At 39.6% G+C, this 24219-nt stretch overlaps 1 protein-coding gene across 7 annotated transcripts in view; it reads left to right on the forward strand.

The window, feature by feature from the left end:
- Positions 1-24219, forward strand: part of NRXN3 (neurexin 3) — a 908017-nt gene that overhangs the window by 797125 nt on the left and 86673 nt on the right. For 6 of the 7 annotated variants that reach the window (XM_058806342.1, XM_058806340.1, XM_058806341.1 and 3 more), the window contains 2 exons: positions 3384-3691; positions 9827-9829. In XM_058806342.1, the coding sequence (XP_058662325.1) occupies positions 3384-3691; positions 9827-9829 (311 nt within the window). The remainder of the gene's footprint in view (positions 1-3383; positions 3692-9826; positions 9830-24219) is intronic. The other variant, XM_058806344.1, reaches the window with a different exon arrangement.

Genomic DNA, 24219 nt, shown 5'->3' on the forward strand with positions numbered 1-24219 from the left:
TGCTACCTGTTCTGCAATTGGATGAGCTAATAAAGACCCAGAAGCATCTCATCAAAAGGATTGATCCCAGAAGCACTTAATTATTCAAATCTCTCTTACCTGTAAAGTCTCCTTGATGTAAGTGGCTGTACTTTTGAAGCAAGTACTATTAGTATGAATTAGGATTTGCAAAATCAGGCCCAAAATCTCTTCTAGTGCTACGACAAAGTTGCACTTCAGATTTCTCTGTGGTATTTTTAATTAGAATTCCATTTTCCAAATGAAGACAATGAGAGAGCAAAGAAACAAGAGCCTGAACTATTCAGAATGCTTACAAAACACCTCATTATTTTTCTTTAGTATGACACTAATATAGCAGTAGGAAGAGTTCTCTGTGGAAAAAAAAAAAAGCACTGCAGAATTGAATTACAAACCTAGTAGAATTTACTAATATAAATAGTTCATCAATAAAATCCAGTGGCCAGATAAATTTTACTTGGGGGAAGTAAAAGGCTTCATCTAAATTCCATTCAAAGAATGATAAGAAGAGACACATGGTGGCAGAATTCATATTCTCTCCAAAGATTTTTCTCATTCCATGTTCATTTCCCTGATGTCTTTACCATGCACACGCACACCATCTTAGAGCAAAGAATGAGGAATTTCAAGTAGTAGGTGACTGCAACAAGTGATTGTTCTTTTAGCAAACACATTTTTAGTGTGGTTTCCAGCATTAACCATATGGTGCAATGCATGAATCCTGATCTGGAAAACCATTTAACAGTGAAGACTCCAAAATACAAAATCAAATTTCTTTTTTTTTTTATTTTTGCTGGAAAAGGGTCACCTCCTTGGTGTACACTTTCTTTTAACATTAGAAGATGTAGATGAAGGCCCAGAATTGGAGACATGGTCTCTTTTTTTCAGGCTTAATATACTTAGTCTTCCTTCTTGCAAATAATGCAAGAAATATGACAGACGTTAAGCTATGCTATGAGCTTAGGTTAGAATAGTTAATATCCAGAGCTGAGTCATAATCATTCAGTAAAAGTGAGAGAACCCCGCTCCTATTCTTGTCTGGGGAGCTCTCCTACCTGGAGAAGCAAAAAATTTTCCTTTATCACCTTCCACCTTCTTCCCTTTGGCAAAAGATGAAAAAAGATACTAAATTAATTCAAGGGAAGAAAGAAATGGAAAAGCGAATGGAAAACTGAACTGACCATTATCTTCCATCTGTTTTAGGGATAACATCTCAAGATTAGTGAAATAAGTCCCTTTACTCCTAAGTCCCTTCTTTACTCATCTTTACCTCTATCATGTGTGAGATGGGAAGAAGGGAACAGTTGCAAGTGCCATGTCTGAGTTTTTGGGGGCAGGGACAATATGGACAGGACTATAGTGCTGGAGGGAGGGAACATATTTAGAGAAATGATGTAGTAAAGTTCTTACTACATATCCCTTATAAAATCCAAAGCACAACATGACAGAAAAGAAAAGCAAGGTCTGAGGAGAGAGTATGGGGACAGGAGTTTGACCTTCTGCAGTGTACAGTGCCATTTCCTCTAATTCAGACAGGAGCTGGGCTGAGAGAGATTAATATCTTAACAGATGTTGTTACTGGGCCCTATTTTTGTCATAGACACGAGTAAAAACTCTGTTTACATTCTGAGATGTGTGGCTTCAGTGCATGTTTATTGATGTTTAACAGACACATGTTGCCTCTGGCAAGTTTAAAACCTCCTGAGATGCAGAACATCGCATCAGGTGTTTCAACACTTTCCAGGGGAAGGATAATCCCCCATTTTTATTTCTCATTTCTCATCAATGCACTTACTCCACCCTGTCCAACTCCTGATTTTCCATTTACAAATCTGAGAGTGAGGAGCACAGGGGATGTGCAGCCCACCTCCACATGTCTGTGTGTTACACCTCTCCATATACTGTTGCTTAGTTAGCTAGGGCCCTCTTTGGGGACAGGAACTACTTTCAGATACATTTCTTCTCTTGTCCCCATTCTCTTCCCCATGGTCCATCCTGTCACCATAAGATGATGCTACACCGCATCACCACTTGGCTTCGAGACCTGCCACGACGACCAAAATTGGTGAGCTCCCCCATGTATTTTGATCTACTCTAACCACTGGCTGTGAAGGAATGAGCAGTGGATTGTAGGTTGTGCTTTCCTACATGGTGGCATTCTGCACTGCTCATCAGCCTGGACTAGGCAGAAAGTGGCAAATGAAAACTGGGGAGTGGGATTGGGATTGGAAAACATATTTCAAACTTCATAAAAATGGAAAAGCGCAAGATATTTAAATGATGATTGACTTGAAGCTGCATTGATAACCCTTCTGAGCAATGTCCAGTCTGGTTGTCTGCTAATTCAGCAGATTTCAGGTGGCATGCCCCTAATCTTTTGAGGAATAACGAAATTATAGGCACTGCCTTTGCACTTCACGAAGCAATTTATTTCTTAACATGGTAAACCTAGTGCAGCCTAGGACACAAACAGTATTTATAGAGCAGTCCAGGCTGAATGTGATGTAAGTGTCCTGCAGAACTAGGTGAATTGGCAATTGTTATTAGATTTATTTTTAATAATTGGGTTTTTTATTACATATGGTATTGGACCTCTTGTAACACTCAAGATGTGACCTCAACTAAACCACATAACCCTGCCTACATTTGAATTTCACTGTCTGTAGAGTGGAGTAAGCCATTCTTGGGCTTAACCATCTGAAGCACTGTTATCCTCACTATTTCAAAAGCTTTGCTTTTTCAGAGACATCAGAAATGTTTGTGTGTGTTTTCTTGGGTTTAGATTTTCAAGCCTTCATAACACAAAGTTTGCAGGTGAAAGATTATGACTGATCCTATCATAACACTCCTACTTAATTCTTACATCGTTTCCTTTTTACCTGATGTTTTACTGTTTTTGAGCCAACCCTTGAAACATTGGCATTGTTAAAAGTGGCTTTATGAGTTAATCTACTGCTTTAACCAAAAAGTCCAAAAGAAGGTTTATTTATGGGCTAAAGCTTGACAGGTACTGCAGTTTGAATTGATAGTACAAAAATAGCCACATGTTGAAGTCCTATTTGTAGCTTAAAATCCATCCAATCCTAAAAGAACAGGTTCACATTTCTAAAGATCCTCCAGAGTTTTTATGTGTGAGTGGATGCTGAGGTATAAGGTTCAGTTTTTGGTATTCATACTTTCAGGCTAACCATCCTTATTAATGACTTTTAGGCACCACACTTCCATACTGTTTCTCTACAGTCATCATATACACTCCCAAGAATGAATCTACTTCTCCTTTGTCCATCACTTCGGGCCAGGGCTCAATGTAGTATGCAAACTGAAGGAAATGTCTGTCAATAATGTTATTCACCCCCCTTCACTAGGACGACAGTTAACGATCTTCAACACCCAGGCGCAAATAGCCATAGGAGGGAAGGACAGAGGGCGTCTCTTCCAAGGCCAGCTCTCCGGGCTCTATTACAATGGCCTGAAAGTGCTCAACATGGCGGCAGAGAACAACCCCAACATTAAAATCAATGGAAGCGTCCGACTCGTTGGGGAAGTCCCTTCCATCTTGGGAACAACACCCACAACATCGGTGCCACCAGAAATGTCGACGACAGTCATGGAAACCACAACCACGATGGCGACCACTACCACCCGGAAAAATCGCTCCCCGCCCAGCATCCAGGTGAGTCACTTAGTCTTCTCCATTTCCTTCAGATCTTAATTCGTCTTGCTGCTCATTTGTAAGTTCATAGGAGCTATCTTCTCTGAATAATGCTCCATGAAACTCTTTGTTTTAAAGATGTTGTCCTACTGTATTGGACACAGGACAAACAGCTGGCTGAATTGTTGTGGCACATACATGTAAGAGTGGGAATGGATTTTGCTCCTGATCTCGTGCAATCCAATTTGTGTGAGATTGTTACAATGTGAACAAGGTTTTAACTATGTTTCAAAAGTTCCATATGTGGGGAAATGTATTCTGAAGAGAATTATGCAGTTTAATGGGAGGTGGGTGTATGGTTATTTATTATTATGACAGGATGAACTGCTGCAATAGTGAAGTTCATAATGAGGAGAAAAGCAATGGAGCATTATTTCCATTTGGAGTCATTTTTTATTTCCCTTTTATAGCCTTCCTGCAGAGGATTTTGAAGGAATGCTATCAAGATCAGTTTCTTGCAAAATGTAGATGTTCCAACATAGAGTAGTTCCCATCTATTTGGTAAAAATCATTCCTAATTAAAAAATTAATTAATTTCAGATTATCTGACTTAATTGTCCCAAAGTAGTTATTTCAACCCTTAAAATGCAGTGGTTTTGGAACCACTTTTGTGGCAGCCTGAGCATGGTACTGATTAGAAATAAACGCCTTCAATTGGCTGTCCTTGTCTGTGCAAAGAATCATGTGACTAACCAATCTGAGCTGTGGATTATTTATTTCAGCAGTATGCTATCATGTTATTGTGTTACCAACTAGAATGAAATGTGTTTGGAAATCATTAGAGAGATGGAGCTGCCGGAGTCTTTAGCTAAGGGTCTCTAAAATGAGTAAGGGACTGGAGGAAAGTATGTATGAGGAAAGGCTGAGAGCTGGGACTGCTTATCCTGGAAAAGAGAAGGCTCATGGTGGGGGATCTTAACTGTGTGTACAAATACCTGAAGGAAGAGTGTAAAGATGACAGTGGTGCCCAGTGACAGGACCAGAGACAATGGGCACAAACTGAAACACAGGTCTTTCCCTCTTATCATTGGGAAACATTTGTAACGTGAGGGTGACTAAGCATGGGTGCAGGTTGCCCCAAAAGGTTGTGGAGAGTCCATGCTGTTAAAATTCAAAAGCCATCTGCACATAGTCCTGGACAGCTGACTCTGCATGATCCTACTTGACCAGAGGTTTGGACTAGGTGACCTCCAGAGGTCCCTTCCAACCACAGCAATTCTGTGAGGTATGTCTGGCTCCAGTGGAATTTACAGCTATTAGAGTAATTAATTCCAAGCTGAGGTTTAACAGTGCCTGCTTTGGTACTCTGTAAATCCAGGTGGCAACATGACTGGGATTAATTGAATTATTAGCCTCACACACCCAGTAGGTGATTTTATAAAATTATAGCTAAATGAGGGGAAATTACCCTGTGTTTGGTCACTGTCTGTCATAAACTTTGTGAGAATTTCCTTCTCTGCAGTGACTAGTTCTAATTTTAAAGAAAATATTTGTACAGTTACATCTCCAGAGTGATAAAGTCTGTGGTTCTTATCCTGCCCTCTATAATTTTTAAAGGCAGCAGAACTGTGTTTAGCTATACCAGTGGACAGAAAATGGCACTGGACCTTTATGGGCTGGGTCAAGCTGGAAATTATGCTGGCTTGCCTGAAAAGGAACTCTTTCTGAAAGCTTCCTGCCTAGCCTACGTGGCAGTTCACTCAGCCTACAGAGACCACTGTGTGCTGAAAGAGCATCAAGAAGATTTAATAAAGTGTCAAAGTGCTTCTAAAAACATGGTTAGAGCAGCGATTTCCTGGATACACATGCACCACAACAAATGGCCTCATCTCAGCTGATATTAAAGCAATAACTCTTTGACACTTCATGCTACCCGCTGAAAGAAAAATAAAGGTCAATATGTACCTCCATTACAACTTTCTGCATTTCAATATTGGGCCATTTTATCGCTGTTGCAGCAGAGATAGCTTGGCTTTCTTCCTTATTTTTGGTGGAATTTGATTCTGTCTGCTTAAGTTGCAGTATCTGTGTGGTGAAAGTGAGAAGAAATTGTCTTTTCCTCTTTGGGCAGTGTCTCCAGCCATGGTTTTTCAGATGCCTAATGGTTATTTTATCTTGCTTGTGTTCAACATCACCATCATCAAGCCTGCTTACAATTTTAGATCTAAGTGGTGGAAAAATCTAATAGAGCAAGTTTACTCTTTGGGAAACATAAAATATAGATACCTAAGGCTATGAGAGATACAAATACAGTTAGTTATACCTTGTTCCAGATTTTTCTTTTCTCCTCAGATATGAACAGTTATTCTTTGCTTTCAAGGCTGTTTAAAGTTTAGCCTCTTCTGATTCCGATCAGCACGATTCAGGCACTTTTTGTTCACTTCTTAGATTTGATCATAGGAATCTTTCTGCTCCTTGATACCATACAAAAGGCAATAGCAGGTTATTTTTCCAATCCCATTGAAAGTTTTTTGTCATCATGATGCATGCCAAAAAGTAGTCAAAAAGGCTGATGATGGTCTAAGACGACTGTTTATCAAGTCAATCAATGTTGTCACATTTTTTTGTTTTATTATCCATGTTTCTGTACCCATGTGTAGTATCTTGTTTTATGCTAAGATTGCAGACTCCTAGGGTTCAAAATGTACTTTTTTATTCTGCACATGCACGTTACTTGGCGCAGAACAGTTCTGTCCAATTGTAAAAGTACCTGGCATGATACAAATTAAAGTCAAGCATCTAACGTGAAATAGCACAAATCATGATAAAGAATTATAGGAGTTGTTAGGAGTATCTGTGCTACTTTTATTACTCATTTTCATATGTAAGTAACCTAAACTATTCCTTTTTGAAATGCATATAAACCTTGTACAGAATATCAAGGCAGTAATCACAAAGTGTTACAAAATCCAGGGGAATTTCAGAAGAACTTAGATTTACACATCACTCATTAAGAAACTAGAGAAGAGCATGATAAGTGCAAAGATATCTTCTGTTTGTGACACACACCAAGCCACCTTCTGCAGTTAGGTAGTCTGAGTACTGACAGAAGTATTTTAGAGCAGAGTTAGAATAAAACAGCTGGCAAAATTAAGAGGTTTAGAAATACACAGTACATGTTCAGGCCTATGATATGCATTAACTTTTGAAGATCTCAGGCATAGTATATAGTTTTGGACAAATAACCAAGATAAAGGGAATTGAGAGAAAAAATATTACTGGAAATACTCAGTGGCACTGAAATTAGCATTTAAAATGTCTATAAATTTACACTAAATTTCTGCAAGGCAGTAAAACTCAAGGCAAAGGAGGACAGCTAGGATTTGAATGAGAAACAGGTGAGATATATGGCTGTATGCTATACTGCTGGGTATGTTCCTGTGATTCAGAGAAGGAAGTAGCAAGAGCTGACTCTTTTTTCTAACTGAAAATAAGGGAGAGAAAGAAGTTTTGACTTATGTTTGTTCCAGTGAGTTGCAAATGGTGCTTGTGCTCCACTGCCACAAGAGGAAGCACTGATTTGACTTTCTCACACATGGAATTTAAGTACAGTCTGTTCAGAAGTGGTATGTGCTGTACTAATTTCTTGCTGCCTCTCAGGGCCCTGACACATCAGACTCTCCTGTAATGATAATATCCTCTCAGAGACTTCTGTTTTGCCACACTAGCCACAAAGGCCTGAAAGACAAACTGCTAGCTTTTCTGTGTCATACGGTAAGACGTCATGCAGACTGCTTCTGCATGAGAGTCACTGTGCTGAGCCACACTGCAATCTTGCAAGGCTGTCATGCTTCTCACAGGGTTACTTCATTAGTTACAGGTTCTGGAATCCCTATTTGTCCCTATATGCTGATTTAAAGAACAACTTCAGTTATTAATGAAGTACTTCAGGGATTTTTTTAATTTGGGATGCCTCTGTGAAAACAGGTTAGAGTGACACTCATTCCCTTGTCTTCCTTCCATGGCAGCTGCTTGAGTGGTCAGAATTCTCTTTATGAGTCGCTGTTCAAAACTCTTTAGGAGACTCTCCATTTGCTTTCATGTGGCTTTCATGATTCTGTCTCTGTTTCCGGCTGGGTCATTCAGTTTTCAAACAATTTGTGTGGAGTTAATTACTAAAGCTAGTCTAGAGATCATTCATTGTGATACACATCTTCCATTCCAAACACACTCAGTTCATCAAGTCCAAGTGGAGAACCAAGTAATCTCCTGGAGGCTCTAGGGCAGGTCCCTAATAAGTCTGGTCTATGGCATGGATGGCTGAGGACCCAAGATCAAAACATTTTTTTGTGAAAAAGAGATCAGAACCCGTCTGGGAGGACAGATGAACTTATGCTCTCCATGAGGCGCCAGAAACTGTGTGCTCTGTAACATAGCCAGGGCACGACTCAACTTCTTGAGATGTGGAAAATGACACTTGCCTAACTGTTCAAACTGTTATAACTTGTAGGTGACAAGAATAAATTACTTGTAGATGTTTTCAGCTATGATCTTAGAGCCATAGAATGACAGTTCATGATTTATTATATGCAGACTGTTCTCTCTTGCAGACTGTTCTCTCTAGAGAGTAGAAGAGGAGATCTTCCCATTATCTATATGGAGAGTCCAGCCCATTGTCATGGCTTGGAATAAGGTTCTCAACCTTTATTTTTAACCATTAGGCTTTTCAGTCTTCTAACTGTGTTCTCTTTTGAGTGTCCAATAATCTTGATTAATGTCTTTCCATAACGTGCAGCTCCAGGCTAAATCCTTCCTTACAGTGTATATCACAAAGGAAAATAGCACAGAAGATTTGTCAGTCTAATTAGACTTTCACTGTCAGTAAGACAAATAAAATTGTCTCACCCTTGGTCTTGCCTAGGTACTTTCTTTTGCACTCATAGATAATAATTTGGTAGGGAAAGAAATTGGCCTTTAATTTGGTTTTTGCTTCTTGTAAGTCACTAGTGACATTTTCATCCCAAGACTGCAAAGCTCTAATGAAAAAAGAGCTTTTGATGAGTCTCTGCTTTAAAGACTGACTTCACTGGCTCATTGGCACAGCCGAGAATTACGGAGCCTGGCTCTTACCCATTTCTATCCGCTTCTTCCTCCATTATTTTTTTTCAAGAGACCAAAGCTCCAAATGCTTCAGATTGGAATCCCTTCTCCTATACTACACTCTTGCATTTCTGCAGTGACATTCACAAAATGGCATTTACTTATTCACGGTCAGATCTCTTCTGTAAATGGTAGCGTGCTTTGAGCAGAGAAAGAAAGCAGATTTTGGAAGCAAGAATCCAAATGTTGAAAATTTTCATGCAGTCTATTGTTCATGTAGGTTACAGTTACTAATTCAATAATACCAAATGACTTCCAAATACTTTACAAATATGTAATTGAGAAATAAATTTAGTGCACGCTGAAATATAGAATCTTTGGTGTGTAATGTAGTAGCTACCTAACCAGAAACATGTATATGGTATGATAATGTTCTGTATGGGAAAGGCACAAAAATATTCTCCAAGTGAGTATTAGATGTGTAAATGGTATGCTGTGTTTAAATTATATTTATTGACGCTGTTTTCAGGATACTCAGATTACCTGTAATGTTCATATAACCTAAAATAGACTCTTACATTTTCATGGTTTCATCTACAACTGCAGAAGACAGTTGTGCTGCACTTCTAAAAGTGCCGTAGGGATCCAGTCTTCTAGAAGTGCCATAAGTGAGCCACAAGTACAGTGCCCATTCAAAAGAAGAATGTGATTTTGCTGTAATATTATTTTTCCAGCCTATACTCGCCCATGCTGACAGGTACTGATGATGAAAGTAAACTCAGCCTTGTATTACTGCTAAGCACAATTACAGTGATAATGAACATTGTGCATGTAAAACAGCTCATGCATATATGGGTCTGTGCTGTCATTTGTTGACATTACCAGCAGTGATATTGGAACATCAAACTTAGTAGCCATTTTTGGGTCCAAATGGTGATGTCTGTCTCATGACTCCAGGGAAGGGGTTTGACTGAATGTGTATGGCAAACTTGAGAGTCACAAGTTGGCATGTAGCATGATTTCTCAAAATATACTTTACGCTAATTCTCTGGATAGCCTGTTTTTATATAGCAGCATTAGCAAGTAGTCATTTCAGCCACTCTTCTGTGTGTTTTGTTAGGATCCACACTGCCTTTTTATTTCTTCAGTCTAATAGTTTACAGAAGGTCTGAGTTGGCTGATTCATCTCTAAAAGGGTTGAGATTACATTCCCTTAACTTACAGGTCTGCATTTAGGTCTTGCAGCAAAACCTCAGCTGATGTTTTTGACACATGTACCCAGTTCTGTTCTCCTGTCAATTTTGAAAATGAAGACTTGGCCCAGCATCAAAAAGCAAGGGGAGGATAAAAGGGGTCGGGTCTAGCACTTTTCTAGAATTTCAGAATCTTTTTAGATTTTTCTCTGATACTTTATTTTGCCTTGATCAAGAACTGTTGAAATTTTTACTTGCCTCTAGGTGAACAAGAACACACCTTTTTCTTGAATAAAAGAATAGGAAGATGAAATAACAGCTGTAGTAAGCAGATACCTGCCTTCTTCAGGCAGTCAGGCATACATTTCTCAGAAAGTAAAATTAATAACATCAGTATGCCCTTTTTTCAGAGCACAGTATCCCTATGTGCATTTAGACATGTCATTTACCCTGTCAAAATGGATTCTTGAAAGTCACGTGAAAGATTATTTTCAAAATCTGATTAATACAGTACTCAGGAACTGAAGCTATTCTAGTTGACCATACATTTGATCCCAAGCCAAGTGAAAGAATAGGAGAAGTATGTTGTTCTAGAATAGTTGTGCAGCGACAAGATATGATGAAGAGATCCAATATTGCAAAAGCAACTACTTGGAAACAAATGGAGTAGAATCAATGGTTATGGCTAAAATATAATTGGAGGATTGGCTCATGTTTTGTTATAGCATATCTGTTCCTCTTGCTATTTATATACTTCAGGGAAATGCCTAGAAGCTGCAGACATTGCCAGAATGCTTCCTGAACATATAGTTCCATTTTATTTGTTTGGTTTGGGTTTTGGGATTTTTTGTTTGTTTGTTAGGTTTTTTTAAAGGACTAGCAGAGAGGTGGGAATGTACCTCTTACTTTTCCTAGATCATTCATTTCAGTGAATGCACAGAAATTGGAAACACATCCGTGTTGTTGTGACAGACCTGCTTTCTGAAACCATCTAATTAATGCCTTGGATTTTCTGCAGAATGATGATGTTGTTAGCTAACAGAAGCAGAAGGATTTCTGCTAGTTTCTTTTCATCTGCAGGATGAGTTGTCACTGATTTGCAAGATATGTCTGACACGGTACAGCTCGTAAAAGTAGTGTTTAACAAGACAGGCTATGCAACCACCAATTCTTTATCTCCTCCCTTAGATGGCATATGAGTAGGTGGGATGTTGTTCATTTTGATTGAAAAATTACTTCTTTTATATTCCGAGAGATAAGAATGTGTTTCCACAAAATTCCCGAGGAAAAATAAAGCCATAGGGGTGAAAACTAGATTTCAGTTCTCCTGGTATTGCATAGGATATAAACACTTCCCTTTTTCCTTACAGTGGATTTTTGGAGGAAAAGTTATTATTTGATATTGGTATTTGCATACAAAATATGTTGGCCTTTCGCCTTAAAATGACCAATGAAAGGGATCCTCTTCCCTACTAATTACTTTTAGAGTTTTTGATTGGTGCTGTATTGCCCATTTTACTGGGTCTCAGATTAGGTGTTCTAAGGAAATTGATTTCTGGGTAAGGACAACTCCTAGGGAATACCCGTAGTTTTATAGGAGGCATGAATAAGAGAGTAGGAAATGTTGAAAATGCTCCAATGGCTAAATGTATCAAAGTGCATACAGAAAGGATGAATGACGAGGGGCAGATGACAACTAAAGTCCAAAGGATGAGATACCTCTCTCTCAGAGAGAAATGGGAAAGAACCAGCATGATTTAAAGAGGGCGAGTGACCTGGCCAGAACTGGTAGGCTGATGGTTCTAGGAACTCTATTTTGGAGAAGTAAAGGTTTTAGTGAAAGACAAACTCATTCTATATGGCCTAGTAACCACTCTTCTACTTTTAGTCTTTGTTTGGCTCCACACTCCATGTTCCCTAAGGAGAAAGTCTTTTATTTCTGCCAAGCTGGCTGGGACTCAGTTCAGTAGAAATGCTGGAAGGGAGATCTGAGGATCCATGGATCCTCCATGGCAGTTCAAAGTCAGAATAGAGCTGGGATCACTCACTTGTACTAAGATAATTTAAAATGCACCTTTTCCTCTCACTTGCTGCTGTTCTTTTCTCATAACTGTTTCAAAGCAAGAAAACTCAGTGTAAAAAGAGTCAGGTCAGGTAAGGACAAAAAAATACTATTTGTTGTGTTCTTCTAACATCCAAGAGATTGCCTCGGTGTCCAAGCCATACACAGAGATTTGCAGAAATAGCTTGAATTTAACTTGGTCATAATATCTCTCTTTTCCTGAAAGATGACCTCCAATGAAAGTATAAGGACATGAATGATTTTAATCTGTGGTAACAATGGAGAACCAGTCCCAACTGCCTCCAACAGCATAAATATATAAAATGACAGATTATCCTGCGGCCTCCCTCCCTCCTGCCTGAACACACACATACATTCTCAGTAGCACACAGCAAAATTCAAATTGGACTTTATCTTTTATCTCTTGTCCCAGTGATTAATGCTGCTCTTGCTGGGAGACTAATCAAAGGAGGGGAAATAGGAGAAAGAAGTATGTATTTCTTAGACTATTGTTATCAGTGTTATTATTATTCCTTTAATATATTATCCTTCTGTTAGAAGAACTTAATGCAGGAAGCAAGAGGTAAGAGCAAATTTGATGGTGAGAAGATTAATGGGGCAGACCAAAGCAAGTGGAACACAAGCATCTTGCAGAGGGAGGTGAGCTGCCAAGCTGCTTTGGGGTTGCCGTACTTCAGCTAGAAAGCCTAAAGGCTGTAGCAGGCTGAATGCAGGTCCTGAGCTTTGAGCTACTGTTTCCTAATCCTTACTCTATTAATTCAGCATCTGTCAAGAAACCTACTCTGTAGATGGTTATTTTCTTTCCCCTGTAGTAAAATAAGTGTCTTTGGTCCGTCTCACAACCAAGTTCACAGGCACTGTTCTGATAGTATGGATAATACCTTGTAAATTCCATCCGGTGGTGTATTCCCTTTCCCTTCTCCCTGGTTCTTGGCCTAGGTCTTTTATAGTGGTATTTAGACCCTGAAGTTCCACTTTAATTCTAGAAATGTGTAAAGTAGAGAGCACAAAATTTACTCTGTGCTGTGGTAAAAACAGAAATGGATGTTTTGAATGCATATGACTTAGATTTAAGTAGGAGGCCTGTCTTATAAGTCAGTAGGATTGGATTTCAATTGTCTTGTTTCCTCAGGGTCTTAAGAAAAAGGACTTAAAGATATGGTAATTAAGACCTTATTTTGTTTTCACTTTGAGCAGAAGAATATAGAAAGGAATGCCTGAATTAAAGGAACAGACTTGTCTGGGATCTTATCAATGTATACAAAACATCTTAGGGATGGATGTCAAGAGGATGGGGCCAGACTCTTTTCAGTGGTGACAGGGGAAGGGGCAATAGGCACAACTGAAACACAGGAAGTTCCCTCTGAACAGGAGGAACTTCTTGACTGTGAAGGTGGTAGAGACTGGAATAGGCTTCCCAGAGAGCTTGTGAGATTTCTTTTTCTAGTGATACTCAAAAAATGCATTAACATGATCCTGTGCACCTCCTCAAGGTTAACCTGCTTTAGAAGGGGGGATGGATGAGATGGGTTTCAGAGGTCCCTTCCAAGCCCAGTCATTGTGTGATCTGTGATATCTATGCTTTAAAAGCATTTTTTTTGGTCGGGTCAGTATTCCTGGAGACTATTTGATTACTCTTTGCTGTGGATGTATTAACATAATGCCCTCAGAGTAGGCTCAACACGTGCAAATATGTTTAGGGCCCAAATCTTATACATCATTGTCTTAGCTCCCAATTGATTACATTTAGGCAGCAGTTAATCTCCTCCTCTGCTAGAGCAATGCCGTTTGTATTAAAACTTATATGTGCACTTGGGTCTCTAGTGCCCAGATTTGTAGATTTGTTTCATTAGAGATATGCATAAAAAAGCAAGCTAAAACTGATTCTGTACTCCTCATACATGCCACTCTTCCCCTCATGTTTGTTCCATATATGTTTACATATACTATTTAAGTTGTATATCATTGTCTCAACTGCCTAATGCATTACCATTTACTCTGCCACCTGTCAGACTTGCATAGTTAATTGTTCTTAATGTTGTGAGCAATGGCTGTTCAGGTGACTACTGCTGTGACCTGCTTGTCTTGTCTTGAGATTTAGCAATTAGTGAGGATGAAATGTAGAAATGTAGATGTGGTAGGCAGATCAGAATATACAGCCTTTTCCTCTGGAGTCCCTGAAGGCATCCAGCTTTAGAAGCACTAGGGGAGGATGTGTGTAGCAGAGCTTGTGGGCTTCCTCCAGAGCTAGGAGGGCAGCTGGAACAGCTCTGTAACAGACCTGTGTGTGCTTGCTGGGAATCAGCAGGATTTCCAGCTGCTAGACATAAATAAGAATGCCAAGGTGGAAAGGAAAGTTGGATGGGAGGAAGAAGGAGGGTTATATGTTGTGTATATGCCTCAGAAAGAACCGCTGCAGTAGGAGCCTCTCACATAGAGGACTTCTTCCACCCCCACATCTGACTCATTCTGAGGTATTGTTGCTTGCCTGAAGATGAATAATTCCTTGGTGCTCAGATGGCTGGTTACACGTTGTCCTGTTTATGGACTCAGGCACAGCAGAGAAATTTCTGCTTGCTTGGCTGTAACATTTGTTGCCCTGGCAAGAAGCAAGGACCACTTACAATCTGCTGTGAAAAGGCTTAGTGTCTCTCTGGATGCCTCTCAGCTAATGTCCAATGCTTGCAAGTTGTTTATTTTGTCCTTTCTTAACTGAAGCCATGGGAATGGTGTTCACATCTGCTCCATGTGATTCCTGGAGGAAAAAAAGGAGGGAAGTTGGCACGAACTGAACAGGAAGGTGAGAGCCTGGCAATGGATTGTTAAGAACCAGGATCTGCTATGTTCACTTTGGCCTTAGGAATTGCCACATCAAAAGGAGTGAGTTGCTACACCTGCAGTCTGTGACTTGTTCTTTTATGTTGGTTTGTTACACCGTTCGAGATAGGTCTCTGTTTCAGATTCTCAGCCTGAGTTGCTCTCTCCACAGGGCCAGGTTTCCTTTGGCATGGCTTGGGAAGATCTGCTGCTGCTCCAACTCTTGGCAGGCACTTGTGCTCTCCTGCTTTCTACTGAGGTGGTAGATGTGAGGCATCAAAGGCAGCCACAGTTCAATGGCGTCAGGGCTTCTACTGTGAGGGGAGAAATAGGGTGAAAAAATGGCAGTGTAGTCACCTTTCCCCAAGAGAGTTGAAGACTGAGCAAGGCAGAGAGTGTAAATATCAGTTTAGAATACTGAGGATTGTTCTAGAAGCAAAGAGAGAGAATAGCACAGGCTGGGTGTCCCTCTACTTCTGTCAGGTTTGGTCACTTGGAACTTACTATTTCTCTTCTGTTCAAACCTGATTTAATGGCAGCTGTAGCTGAAGATCAGAAGGTGTAGGGGGATGCAGGATGGGTAAAGGAAGGTGGTACAGAATGTAATCTTACCCCCTAAAGAGTTGCAGCTGAGCCAATTATTAAGGATTAGGAGCAGGCCTGATGTTAACAGGCCACAGCTGTAGCCAATCAGAAGAGTGTTATAAAAGAGTGGGTTGGTGGGAACTGGAGTCAGCTGGCTGCTGTGGGGACAAGGAAGAGTCAGTTCTTAGAGGAGCTGCCTACAAGAAGCATTAAGGAGGTATGAAACTCTAGCAATATGGAACCCTTGCAATGTAATGACAATAGAACTCTTGCACTATAATGATAACAAGAAGGATTTGGGGATTTCAATTTTTTGAGACTTTTTCCCTGCTGTTAGCTGTTCTTCCCTTGCTTTTTTGTCCTTCTAAAGCTGAGAGGCAACTTGGTAGCAATGAAAGGTGACAGTGCTTAGGCAGTGTTGTACCCCACTTCTCCCAATAGGACATTACAGAGAAAACAAGAGGAATGATTACAATTATCTATGGGTAGAGCTAAGCTCCATCTGGCAAGTTGCAGTACCTGTCACGTATACTGCCTTGGCATCTGAGAGTTTTGCAGCTCTAGTGCCATCCACCTGCAATGGTCCATTAATCCAGACTAAGGATGTGGGGAGAAATAATGACTATTAATTCAAAATGCCTATGTACTTGACCTAGAATTCAGAAGTCCACTTGTTTATTTAATCTCTTTGAGACAGAAATTCTCATCTTTTATTAGTATATTTTATTAATATCACACATACATTTTACTGTAGAGCTATATGGAGTCTAGATGAGGACTAAATCATAACTTCATCATGTTTCAAGTCAGGGCATTATTTTCTGAAGTCGTGTGCAGATTCATTCATAGAAGGCAAAGATTTTAGAAAAAATCACTCCAGACCCCTGCCATTTCCCTTCCCTTTTGATATCCAGGCAGACCATTTAAAAGATGGAAAAAAAAGAAAGTACTTTCTGAAATACAGGAAGGCTGGTTTTTATTTTGCAGAAGTAAAACTGAATTATTAACTTGTTTGAGTTTGGTTTTTTTCTCATCATTCATCATTTAATTTTATACTTTTACTTGCACAGAAGTGTGGGTCTGTAAAATAACATTTTCTGACTTGAGTTGTGCAGATGAAAACTATGATAAAAGCCATAATATGAATTATGGCCTCAAAGTTGTCAAAGATGTCAGTGGACAGGAGTGGCCATACTCTCTGTTACTAGAAAAAAAATTTCTTTATTGGAAATCTTCATGTAAGAAAAGCTGGTGGACAGTTCTAAAGCTTATAGAATAATGGAAGGGAGGATGTGTTTGTGAACATTGATTTGCCTTCTGAAAATGCGAAGCAATATTTTAACAGAAAATTCACATCACTGAAGAGTGGGATCATAAGCACTTCTAACTGGAAACTGTACATATGTCCTGGGGGAGATATGGAGAAGTGTGGACTGTCCTGTAAGTCTGGTATGGTGTCTGTAGTGGGACTGCATTTTTCATGATCACTGCTTGCAGTCATTGTTCATTTAACCAGATCGTGTTGTTCCAGGTGCCATTTTCACTCTATTTAAATGTATTTGGCATGATTTTCCTTTGCACAGAGCAGTGAAATTTGGGCTGTAGCCTACATGGCAGCATCAGAAAGCCAATTTTAACTTGATTGACCTTGTTTGGCATCAGATGGTATGCAGAAGTTCAGCCATTCCTGGTTCTGGAAAAAAAATTTGCATTCCTACTTGTGTGTAATTTGGGAAAATTGGTAATTCAGTTTATGCCTTTGACATAGTACCAGGTAGAGGGAATTGACTTAAGCAATCCCTCCAGCCTAATCTTACTGTGTAGGGCTGTGATTTTATTTTTTTTCTGTAGCAAGGGAAGCAGGTGGATTTCAAACCTGCTTGCCCAAAGGCTTCAGTCTCTGGGATGGACCTTGTGGCACCTGCTGTACCATTGTGTGTGCATGCTAGCAGTAATGAAAACAGCTGTTAACAAGATTTCTTTATGAAGCACCTTACAAATTGTATCTAAGGATTGTTTGTTTTCATCACAGATACACAGTTAATTGTAGGTTAGCAGCTAATTATTGATTAATAATGCATAGCTAAGCCAGCAGTAGTCTAGAATGGCAATGAAGGATGCTTTCAACATGGCCATGAAGGAAGAAGCAAAAACAAACCAAAGCAGGATGTAAATAACCTGTCCAAGCTATCCAAGCTGTCATTACATCAAGACACCCTAAAACTGATATTTAAGAAAAGGTTTCTGAATAGTCAAATGATCTCAATATGACCATTCCCTCAACAATGGCCCCTTCTAACATGCAAAATTACATCCACTGATTAATGAGAATCTTCCACATCTGCATTTCATGGTTTACTTTGTATATCATTTTAACATACATGTGCAAGCTCTTCTCATCCACAGAGACAGTAGGTGGTTTTGATTTTTTTTTTTGTTATTATTTTTCTATCAAACAACAGGCATGTCTGCACAACAGAGAAGCACTGTCCAAACTAAATCCAAATTAACTCAGTTTAGGCAGTGTTAATTGTTCACCATATTAACTTGTCACATTGCTTATTGAAAAGCAGGAAGTATTATCTATTGTGTCAGATTAATTGGTTCACACATGACCTGACTTGATTGATGGGATGTTATACTGCAACTGTCTTCAGAGGTAGCTGGGGTTCATGGGTAGCAAATGAACAGACAATGCAAGTGGCCAACTTCAGTGGCAGAGCCAAAGAGACAAAAAAGACTCAATGTTTGAGACTTAAGGACTTTGCTTATTGAATTTTGCCATTTAGTAGGTCATCAGTCACATGTCTCTGATCATTCCTCTGAGCTGCCTCCTGGCAGAGCTGGCAGATCAGGGCATATGCTTGTGCTTGAGCTGCTGCAGGTCACAGCCTGTGCTGCAGTGCCAGCCCCTTCAGATGATCAGGTTAGGCTGCATGCTGGTTCCTGAGCTGGACCTGGGGAGGAGTGGACACATGGGTCTTCTTCATTGCCCTTGCTGCAGGGACAGTGACCTCTGCTGGGGACGTTAATGTCTTCAGCCACTGCCGCAGCAGTGAAACAGGATGTCAGTCAGAAGCTTTTGTTCTAAATAGGCTATTTCTTAACATGGCAGAGCTTTTCAGTGCCCTTGCAAAGTGTTATTGAAGTTTCTCTGCATGGTATTACATTCTGTAGTGCCCAATGAAGACACAGATCCAAACCTTTAAAGGAATACAGTACTTGTTTCAGACAAATATCCTTTTTCCCCTAGGTGTATTCACCTGATACCTTATTTCTTGGACTTCAGTTTGTGACAGTTCTACCAATTTGAAGTCCTTCTTGAACCAGTGAAAGATTTTCATTAGTTGTCAAGGGTTTTCATTAAACTTACCTTTGGCTTTGACCTCTTGTACTGGTATCTCACATCCTATGCCTATGTTGGCATCCCATGAGAATGGTTTATTCATTACTCCTTCTGTTCCAAGCTAACATCTTATGGTTTCTGAGGAATTTGTCTTTAAAATAGAAGAGCCAAATGAAACTAGTTACTTGTCCAGGAAGGCAAGTTTTTATTAAAATAAACCTAGAGTGGCAAGCACACCTGCATGGTCCTTTCACCAAGGCTGAGATGCTTGCTGTGTTGTTTAAGGCTTCTGTAAAAATGATGAGTTCACATGCACTTTCCAGGCTTTACTGTGTCATCTGTTTCTGCAGACCTGGAAAACAAATCAAACCATTCATATCAAACTCTGGAGTTTTTCTTCTAAAATAAAAAAGGCTTTCTGACATGTGGAGAGTTTCTGAATGACCTCTGCTGTTCTTTCTGAAGCTGCTCTGCTGTGGAGTGTTTATGTGCACTCAGTGGCAGCTGTCTCCCCCACAAAGAATTCACAGTAAATTCATTGGACTGCCAGGGCTCAGACTTAATGTTTTCTGTCTCAGCTTGCATGTTCTGCTTTTGGTATTTGTTTTTTCTCTCACCACACTGTCTGTCTCCTTCCTCATGCAGTCATCTTTTCATAGTTCCTTGCTTCTTCTTCAGTGCTTCCACCTTGTGTTTATTTTAATGCCAGGTGAATGCAAATCTGATACATTTATATGAAAAGTCCCTCAGATGGAGTTCTTTTTATGAGTCTCACAAATGCTAGAGGCTCTGTAACATCTCTGCCCGCTTTGAACGGGGTGCACCCTTCCATTTGCAGCAAATTTGTGAAGTACAAAGAGAAGGAAGCTCTTTCCTGGGACAATGGTAGGCACCTGCCTTGCAGGGCTTAGTTTTAATTTGATCAATGGGCTTAACAGGCAGTAGCTGAGCCCATGAAATAGCCAGGAGGTTTCTGAGGACATTGTTACCTTCCCAGTGCACCTGCTCATGAATTTTGTATTTGTGCTATATTTCTTTTGGATTCTGTCCCTAAATGTTGTTTCCCAGAGCATGAGGAGTGCTTAAACTGCTGCCTTAAACTACTGTCGTGGCTAAGACTCCTGCAAGCACTGTTTATGAAAATACTTAATCCTCCCAGGATGTTTATTACTCAATTAGCCATAGTAATACAGCAGTACATTTCACAAAATATAAAATACTGGCATTTTTTTATTTGCCTAGCCTTGGTTTTGTGTTACAAAACTACAGAAATGGAACCCTCTGGTCAATCATACCTATTGTTTGCTTTTTCTATAATCCAGTCCATGAGAACTGGCAGCCTAAAATTCAGTGTATTTGGGAGAAGCAGGTTAAGACAGCCTTCATTAATCTTTGTGCTTCTGTCTAGAATTCTCTCACTCACCTGGTAACAGGTAACTTCAAGGCTGAGTCACGTGTGGCTTCATATCAGTGCAGTCACAGCAGTGACTATAGAGTGGTGAAAACCTCTAGCTATCTATAGCTAGCTATAAATTGAAATAACCTGACTCTCTTCTTTCAAATCAGAATTAAACAAAACATAACTTGCCCAATAAGTACAAGAGAAATAATAAGAATGAATGTTGTAGCAAGCTTCTAAGCTAGTTACTTTAGACTAGCCTGCTACTCTTTCTTTTTATACTTTCTCCTTTGACAAGCAATGACAAACTTAAGATACAGCTTGTAAATGTCCTCTGCCACCTCACAATGATCTAAGAATTACATGGTATGGGTTACTCAGTGCAACCCAAAGGTGTTTCTTTTCTGTTGGTAAAGCCAGACTTCATTTCATTCTTGAAATAAAGTCAGACCATAATTTCTTTGATTACTGCAGAAATATTTAACTATTATAATCTCAGATCATCAGAATTCTTATTCCCTTCACTACCTGACACTTGGTAGTGAGAACTTCTTTTCTGTTGAGGGGAATGGCTCTTTATGCAGGCAGGCTGTGGTCTGACATTTGCAGCTTGGATGGGAAACCCCAAATTTATTCTGAATTGATGATACTCACTGGGTGTGTTTGGGTTTTTTGAGTTTCACTTTTTTATGTTTTTTTTTTTTTCTTTTCAAGAGGACAGAGACTTTTCTGGAGGACAGTTGTTTTTGAATTGACATGAAGAGATGCAGAAATTGCCTTCAACTCTCAAAACTTCCTTTCGTTATCACCAGTCTTCTTAGTGGTCCTGAACCACATAGTATTTTCTGTAGTTCACTGAGCAATTTTTTTCAGTGTAGAAATTTTTGTTTGACGTTTTACTGATTTAATTGTTACCAGTAAATAAATAACTTGTGCTGTCTCCTTCTCTAGCAGAGTCTAGCAGATAGGACACCAGAGTCAACTGTTTAGGCACAAACTATATAGTTACATGATTCCATTGCAGGAAAACCTTACGTGAGTTGCTGGGTCAAGTCTCCCAGCTGTTACAGACGCCATTTTCTCTGTTCTCTTCAAGAACATTTTGTTTCCAGAATTTGCCTGACACTTAACCATAAAATTACCCCCAGCATTTAAGCCCCTACATGCCCAGATTAATTCTTTATGTGATGTGGCATTAGTATTTCCTTTTTCTTCTTTTATAAAGCGTTTTTGGATGTATAGCTGAAAAATACTAATTAATTGCTTGTATTAGTTCTGCCATTATACATCTGAAGAAACGCTGCAATAAGCTGACACATCTTCCTGGAGACCAATGCAGTATGCTGGCAATAACAACAAATTCCTTTATTTGGGATGATTTTTTTTTTATTTAATGCACCAATAACCCACAGGCAGAGTCAGGAATAATGATCTGCTTTTCAGACCCTGTAGAAATTAATATTGCCCTTGACAGGACTCTGCTTACTTGCAAATTGAAAATACACTTGTCCTGTCTCACAAGCATGGTCTTGTGGTAAAATGGGTGCTGTCTGCCCTCAGCCTGGAGCTGCAGAGATAAATGAAAAAGCACATACAGCTCAGCACTTGTCACTGCTGGGATTGAAGGTAACCACAGCAGACGATGAGCTGCACACGCCATGTTCCTATTCTGAGTTGTGCAAAAATAGCTTCCATTTTCTTTTCTGAGTGCTGTCGCCGCGTCCTGCCCAGCACTGTTCTTCCAGAGCCTTACACAAGCCTGCACAAACGTGGTAGCATTTCTGGGACAAGCCTTCACTTCTGAATACAGAGGAGCAGGGGACACCATAGGTCTTTGAGAGCAATTGGGTGCATCTCCAACAAATGGGTAATGCCTGACACAGTTATTCTGGTGCAGGGAACTCATATGGCTCTTCTCTCCATGTGTCTGGAGATGCTTAAAGAGCATTGATCAGAAATGTCAGTGACCACTCTCAGACTTGAGATTTTTTGTTCTCACTAGAAAACCATTTGCGTTTCTCTATTCTGCAGCATCACATTCACTTCTTTGAGTCATCACATTTGTTTACCTTTAATTAAAATGAGGGTTTTAAGAAGAAAAAAGCCTGGCCAGAGCTGTAGGTCAGAGATAAGAATGATGGATCAAGATTCTGATCTCTTATCGCTGTCAAACAAAATGTGGTATCAGTCTCCTTAGGCCCATTTTTACACATAGGCAGGCTGTGTTGCAAACCTTAAACTTTTTCTTTTTAATACATTGCTAGAGCTGTATTGTAAACAAATATATCACATAATTATAACAGTGGTACTACAGTAAGCCTGTGTCCAGCTGATCTTTTGTCTTTTTGTTCCTGGTACGCCCTTGTACAATTAAGTTGTTTCTCTGAGCTATGTAAAACTATAATTGCAGATGCCAGTACTGTGCCAGCATGACATTATGTGGTATCTGATGGTTACCAACAGCTCCCAAATGCTGTAACTCTTTGAACTGTCAAAACTGAGTATAAATGTTGGGCTGGTGTTCGAGTGGGTGTTGAAAAATGAAGTGAGGTGTATAACTGAATAATATCAGCTTGAATTAAAATATCTCATTCAAACTTTTAATGGGAATGGGGAGAATTTTCAGTCAATGTCATTTCTTCAGCATTTCATTCTTGTAAGACAATGACTTTCTGACACTTTATAGTGAATTCTAGTTGCCTCTTATCAGCCTTGGCCTGCTCTTATGTCTGGTATCTGCACCATACAGGAAAAGGATTATTGCTCTTCTTAAATTAATTCTTCCAGCATTTTTAATGCATGGATAATTGTTTGTATCTTAGCTTCTGTAAAAACTTCCCTCTATGGGGCCTTCATTTTAGTTAGAGGCTGAAATAAAATTCTCCTTTAACGTTGCAGACCTAAAACTTCCAATTAGTTTTGTCATCCCATGAAAGCACTGCTCTCAAGACAGTTTTACCTCTTGGTTTTCTAATTTTTGCTGTATATGTAAGAAACCCTGAGGCTGGAATGTTCTTTCCCCTCTCTATCAAGATGTGTGTCTCAGAAACAGACTATTCCCAGGTAGAAGGACCTTAAAGGTGATTCAGTCTTTGAGCATCACATCAGCTTCTAATACTTTCTTGGCTATTATTAGATGACAAATTTCTGCATTGCTGGCATCTGTAAGCACTAGTGATACTGTGCTCACGGAGATGGAAGGAATATTTTAAAAGAAAGAGATGGTTAACTTTGCTACTATATAGGTTTTTTAATTTAACTTCTTGAAGGCTTCAACTGGTTTTGTAAAATATTTTTAATACATCATGTGAATAAGGAGGAGACCATATTTAATGCCTCTAGATTTCCAGAACACATCCAATGTAAATTGCTAGGGGTTCAGAGTCATTATGATTTGTAAGATTTCTGTGGCTTTTGTGAAATGAGTGCTCAGGTATTATATTATGCCATAGTTTACAGTTGCTTTTGTACACTTGGCTTTGTACTTGGGCTGCTGAAGCCTTTGGTAAATCTACCACTAGTTCAGGTTTCAGCAATGGTGGAGCACGTTTTCAGAAACAAGTAGTAGTACTGAGCTATAGTTTCATAGAATTGGTCCTTCATTTGTCCAGTGTGGCACTGTAGAGCCACCAGCTGAAGAGAAGATTGGTATCTGCCATTTCCTTCTTCATTTCATGTGAGGGACTTCAGTTCACATCTCTGTTTTAGAGTAATTTTTTCACAGGCTGAACTTGTAACACTTTCTGTAGGAAGCATTTCTGACGTCAGGATACTTGAAGCATCTTCAGGTGCCATCTTTTCTTCATTGGGTGCTTCCCTCAGGGAGAGACTCAGCAACCCAGCTACAGAGGCTGAAGACTGGCTGGCAAAAGTATTACTAGGAATTTCAGGGTTATATTCGAAGACAGAAAAATTCATCCCACATACCAAAGCAGCTAATAAAAGATGGGGTGAACATAAGAGCTGGTCTTTCATAACATCTGCTATGTCAGCTAGGATGCCATTTTCCACTAGGCTTGACATCTG

The sequence above is a fragment of the Ammospiza caudacuta genome, chromosome 6 (genome assembly GCF_027887145.1).
Source record: "Ammospiza caudacuta isolate bAmmCau1 chromosome 6, bAmmCau1.pri, whole genome shotgun sequence".
NCBI classification, from domain to species: Eukaryota; Metazoa; Chordata; class Aves; order Passeriformes; family Passerellidae; genus Ammospiza; species Ammospiza caudacuta.